General features: G+C 64.7%; 1 protein-coding gene across 1 annotated transcript; it reads right to left on the bottom strand.

The window, feature by feature from the left end:
- Window positions 1-6: 6 nt before the first annotated feature.
- Window positions 7-5766, bottom strand: LOC114034173 (DNA polymerase delta catalytic subunit-like; the record flags this gene model as incomplete). The annotated part of the gene is given in 12 exon segments (XM_027849776.1): window positions 7-57; window positions 307-498; window positions 602-820; window positions 823-945; window positions 1054-1220; window positions 1596-1725; window positions 1817-1898; window positions 2175-2343; window positions 2426-2551; window positions 2647-2787; window positions 2862-2975; window positions 5568-5766. Coding segments are annotated over 12 exon segments (1713 nt in total), but the record flags the coding sequence as incomplete, so codon positions are not given.
- Window positions 5767-5879: the final 113 nt, after the last annotated feature.

A 5879-nucleotide genomic window follows, 5' to 3' on the forward strand; every position in this document is an offset into this window, starting at 1 on the left:
GACAAAACACGGATGGAGGCTGGAACCCGGGGAAGGAGGACAAAACATGGATGGAGGCTGGAATCCAGGGATGGAAAACAGAACATGGAGGCTGGAATCTTGGAATCAGGAATGAAACCCAGAGGATGTAACCTTGGGATTAGGCATGGAGGCTAGAACCTGGGGGACCTGAGGGTAGGGAACGGAAGGAACCCAGGGATGTGAGGCACGGATGAGGGCAGCAGATCCCCTGGGGGGGGGGCAGTCCAAGGCTGAGTATGGACTCAGAAGGAAAAGATAAGTGTCTCTACAGGGGCCCAGGCTGACCTGCCGGAGTAGCTGGGATACGACCTTGACCTGCTGACCCCGGGTGAGCAGGTAGCCGAGGGGGACGCCCGTGACCCTGGCCATCTCCACGGCGTTGACCAGGACCATGAGGCGTTCAAGAAGCCGAAGGGGCAGAAAGGCGTCCTTCAGGCAGTACACGGCCAGGCGGCGGCGGGACTGGTCGTTCCCGTTCTGGGGCAAGGACAGAGAGGTGACTGGGGGGCCGGCAGGAGGGATGAAGGAGGAAGGGGAAGGATGTGGAGGGGAAGGCGGGGCCAGGGGAGCTCGGGGTCACCTGCAGGTCAGTGATGATGCTATGCTGCACGTCCTCCTTCTGCTCTCCCAAGAAGTGGAAGCTGACGGCATTGAGGGTATAGGAGCGAAGCTTGTGCTCGCGAAGCAAGACCTAGCAGGGGGTGAGGAGGACAGGATTTCTGTGGGTGGGCCGGAGTGTGCGGGGAGGGGGCGGGGGGGGGGGGGGGGGGTGGCTGAGCAGCCCGCCCGCCCCCAGGGCCCAGCTGCTGCTGTGATCACCTTGAGGGTCTGCGCCCTGGAGATGAGATACGGGAGGTCAAAGTTCTGGATGTTATAGCCGGTTATGACGTCGGGATCCATGGTGCGCACAAAGGAGGCCCAGGCCTGCCGGGATCCAGGCAAAGAGGCTTCAGGCTGGCCCACCACCCAAGGCCCCAGGACCACGGCAGTGCCCGCCCCCAGGGCATACCCAACCCAGAGGCAACAGGTCACCTGAAGAAGGTCTTCTTCGCGCTCAAAGCTGAGGACCTGAGCGCCCAGGATGGGGGCGCAGGGGCGCAACGTCAGGGCGAGGCGCAGGAAGGGCTCTGGCTCCCCCCAGCGCAGGCCCACAGAACAGATCTGGATCACGGGGTCTCGCTCGGGCTCCGGGAAGATGCCTGTGGGGCGCCAAGGGTAGGCCTATCACCCAGGGTCTTATGATCTCGCAGGTGAGTGAGGCATCACCAGGGGCTAGGCGCAATGAGGTCAGAACCTGCCTCAGTTTCTCTCATCTGTAAAATGGCGATAACAGCCCCCGCTGCGAGGGGTGCTGCGAGGCCCAAACGAGACCACACCTGTGGGGTGCTAGTGCTGCACAAAGCTCAAAGCGCCGGGTAAACTTCAGTTTCACTGCTACCGCCACTCCGCAGATAGGAAAAGCGGGATCTGAACCCGGGTCCCGCCTCCGCCCCAGCCAGTCCCCTGAGGCCAAGCCTCTTTCACGGGGCCAGCCCCTGCATTCTCCCACCCCTGGGTCGGTGGAGGGCCCAGACCTTTCCTGCCAGCACATTCGATGTCAAAACTCAGCACGCGGAGGGGCGCGATCTGCTGCCACGGCCCCTCCGGAGGGTGACTGACCACATCTGACCATAGCACGTCCGCCTCCAGCTGACACAGCGTGGCCTGGGGAGCAAGCGAGGCGCTCGGCAGGAGCCCAGACAGCACCCGCCCACGGCCAGGCCCCACCCTTCCCCCCAGGGCCCAGCAGCCTCACCTTCCCCTCCGTCCTCAGCTGGTACTTCTCCGCGGGGAGCTCGAGCCAGTTGCATCCCACTATGTCGGCATCCACCATGAACCTGGGGGCATGGGGGCAGGATCCAACCGGCCGCCTGGGGGCGGGCCGGGGGCCTCGGCTCCTCTGTCCCCAGGGCTCACTGCATTCTGGCCACACCCTCGTCCCTCCCTGGGTCCCAGGGGTCCCTTGAGGACTGAGAGCACGTCCAGCCCCAGCTTCACCCGGGGAAGGCGCCCGGCCTGCTGGCAGGAAAGGCTCAGCACCCACGGGGAGGGGGAGAGCGCCCGCGGTACCATGGCAACAACGCTGAGGCAGGGCCCGGGGCGCGGCCACTCACCGGATCTCAAAGTCCACGTTGGCTTCGTAGGGCTGGAAGCTGGGGGAGCCGAGGCCGGGCAGCCGGATGCCGCTCTCCAGCAGGCGCCGGGCGGGGGCCACGAGGCGAGGCAGGGCCAGGGTCACCCGCAGAAAGGGCGAGGGGCCCCGACCCACGTAGCCGTACATGCCTGGGGGGGGGGGGGGGGGGGACAGTGGGGGCGTCCCCAAACAGGGGCCCCCCCCCGCCCTCCCTCTCCCTACGGCACTCACTCTCGCGGGTGCAGAGCTCCACCCCCAGGACAGCGGGGCCCTTCAACTCCCTGCCCCCTCGCTGCTCCCGGCTCACGGCAGAGTTCAGCTCTCGCTGCAGGTCCCCCAGGTGCTCGGGGCCAAAGCCTGGGGGGGGCACGGTCACCGAGTCAGCGGGTGATCTGCCCCAAACGTCCTATGCTCGCGGGTCAGCCGGGCACCGGGCGCTGACGGTCACTCACCAGTGGGCGCGGGGACGTAGAAGTAGGGGGCAAAGCCGTGGACGTGGCAGCAGACGGAGACTCCGGCGTCCGTGACTCCAAAGGCCCGCAGGATGGGGACAGCCTCAGGGGCCCCGGGGGCCGGCAGCAGGACCGGGGAGCCTGTGGGGGCAGCTGAGCTCAGGGAGAGAGGCCGGGCCAGGGGCCGCCCCGCCAGCCGCCTCCCCCCAACTCACCCACGTAGTGGTCGATCTCAAGCTGCTGAAAGACGAGGGCCTGCGTCTTGGGATCCAGGCCCGGCCGGGCGGGCCGCAGCCAGCGAGCGTCCCGGGCGGATGGGGAGAACTGCCCTGGAAGATGAAGACAACGGCTCTGCGGCGAGGGAAGCCGTGCCACCCTCTGCTCAAACACCTCCGGTGATGGGGAACTCACTGCCTCTCCGGGCCCATGCCTCTTCTCCAGGACAAAGGGCATTCGAGGCAGCGAGCGCGTGTTAAGTCCCTGATGTGCACAGAGTTTCGAGCTCGGTGCTCGGGGTGCAGGGCAAGAGAGAAAGCATCCTTGTCCTCAAGGAGCTTCCCATCTATCGGGGGAAACAACAGCTGGAGACGTTTGCTATCATTCAGTGACGCCATCTGGGGTTTTCCAGGCAGAGATCCTGGAGCAGTTTGCCATTTCCTTTGACAGCTCATTTTACAGATGAGGACACTGAGGCAAGCAGGGTGAAGTGATTGGCTCAGGGTCACACAGCCTGTAAGGGTCTAAGGCAGGGCTGGAACTCTGGGAGAGGAGTCTTCCTGACTCCAGGCCTGGCGCTCTGAGCACTGTGGCGCCCCCAAGCGGCCTAGGCGTAGACGGACAATTATGTTAGAGCATCTCCACACATACGTTCACGGACATAGGGCACTCCCGGTGGGGAGACCGCGCCACCCAACCACAGACACCTTCCAGCCTCCCAGAGGCCAGGCTCCGGGGCAGCCGTCCATCCCCAGCCAGTGGGCCGCGCTGACTCCCACACACAACACGTCCAAGGACATCTGGGTGGGTGGGGTGCTGAGGAAGAGCCTGATGGAAGAGGCAGGGGTGGGGAGGGGAGTGGAGGGCCGCCCAGGAGGGCGTGATGGGAGCCACTGGACTGTAGGACAGGGAAGGCCTGGGGCCCGCCCGAGGCCACACTGCCGTCCAGGTGAGAGCTGACACGGCCACAGCACGTGAGAAACGGGGATCCAGTGACAGCTGGGGGGTGGGGCGGCGCAGACGGCTGAGGACGCCAGGGTTGCCGGCAGACAGCAAGGCCCTTGACCAGACGCTAGGGTTGGGTCTGGGGAGAGAAGTTCAGGGTTCGAAGTGTCCAGTTTGAGATGTCCGTGGGGCGTGTGGCCGTGGGGAAGAGCTTGGGAGCTGGGCTAGGACTGGGGGGTCCGGAGATGGGGCAGACATCGGCACAGAGACGACGACGGAATCCCGGGAGCTGACAGCAGAGAGGAGCAGGCCCCGGACAGCCCCTGGGGCACCCCAGGTTAGAGGGCGTGGTCTGGAGGGCAGAGAAGGCCCCGCCCTCTCCATAGTCCCCAGTGGCTTTGCTCCGCCCGCAGTCTCCGGGCCCCTCTGCAGCCTCTCTCTGACCGCTCCTCCTCCATCTCCTTGGCTGGATCCCCTCCAGACCACGCCCTCTAACCAGGGGCGGCCTTGGGCTCTGTCCTGGGCCCTCTTCTCTTCTCCATCCACACAGCTTCACCGGGGCTCTCATCCCCTCCCATGGATTTAAGGACCACCCCTATGCCGATGACTTTTAAATCAAATCGACCTTTGTGCCCCAACTTCCCCGTGCATCTCCAAGCCCATATCTCCAGCTGCCGTTCGGACACCTCCAGCTGGATGTCCAGCAGACCTCTAAACACGACACGTCCTAACCAGAATTCATGCTCTCTTCCCCTAAACCCTGCCCACCTTCTACCCTCTCTGATTGTGGAGGGCACCTCCATCCCCCCAGGCCCCCAGCCTCAGAACCCAGAAGTCATCCCGGGCTCCTCAACTCTCTTTCACGCCCAGATCCAACACGGTGCCAAGGCACGTGAGGTCACCTCTGCAGATTTCTCTAACACGGCCCCCAGCCTGGTGCAGACCCCATCACCTCATGACTGGACCACGGCAGTAGCTGCTAGGGGGTCTGCTGCCTCAGGTCTCTCCCCACTCCACTAACGCGCTTTTCTTAAAGCCCACGAATGACCGTATTAGTCAACGATCTCCAGTGGCTCCCAACTGCCCCCACAATCAAACACAAAATGCCGTTCCCGCGACCGCCCCCTCCCGCAGCAGGCTCCAGCCGTGCTCTGGCCGCCCCCAGGCCTGCATCACTCTCCCTCCTCCGCTCCTGCTAGTGGCCTCCCTGGCTGCCTTCAAGGCCGTCCCCCCAATTCCAGCCTGTGGCTCATCTCCCGCTCATCTTACGCAGAGGACAAAGACACGTGTCCGTGTGTATGTTTACTTGCATGAGAGCTCCCCCGTCAGATGGTAAGCTCCCTGAAGGCAGAGCATGTCTTTGTGTCTCATTGAGTCCCCAGAGCTTGGCACAGTGCCTGGCACTCAGCAGGCGCTTAATAAATGTTGATCGACTGACGCACTAGCATGGCACGGTCTCTACCCTCCTACCGTCCTGACTCCAGCCCATCCATGCTCTGCACAGAGGACATCGCATGGCTCTCGGCCTCACGCGTGGGCTCGGTCTGTCTCTAAGACCCATGGGTCTTTCTGGTTACTGACACACAGTGAGCCGGGTCCACTGAAACCTTCAGAGCCTCTTCTGCCCAGAGACATCCCTGATCACTCCCTGGGGGCATCTGGCACCTACTGTGGGGGGGGGGGTCCAGCACCTACTGTGCGCACGACTGGGAGCAGCCCCTGCCCTGGGGGGCACAGGTCAGGTTGGTGAGGGGCCTCACCCTCGGCGCCCTCGGGGGGCAGGTGCAGCTCCTCCTCCTCCTGCTCCTGCAGCCTCCGCTCAGCCTCCATCTCCTCCATCAGCGCCAGCTCCTCCTCAAACTGGGACGCGGGCACCTCGTCCTCCTCGGCCCAGGCCCCGCGGGGGCGCTTGGCCCCTGGCAGCTCCGCACCGGGCGCGGGGCGGCGTTTGTGCTCCATCCTGGGGGGGAGGGGAGAGCCTGTGGCAAGGACCATCCTCCCCCAGGCTCCAACCCCTCCCCCCAGGCTCCATCCCTTCCCCCCAAAGCTCCATCCCCTCCCCCCAGGCTCCA

Source organism: Vombatus ursinus, unplaced genomic scaffold, assembly GCF_900497805.2.
Source record: "Vombatus ursinus unplaced genomic scaffold, bare-nosed wombat genome assembly UNPS02008407.1, whole genome shotgun sequence".
Taxonomy (NCBI): Eukaryota; Metazoa; Chordata; class Mammalia; order Diprotodontia; family Vombatidae; genus Vombatus; species Vombatus ursinus.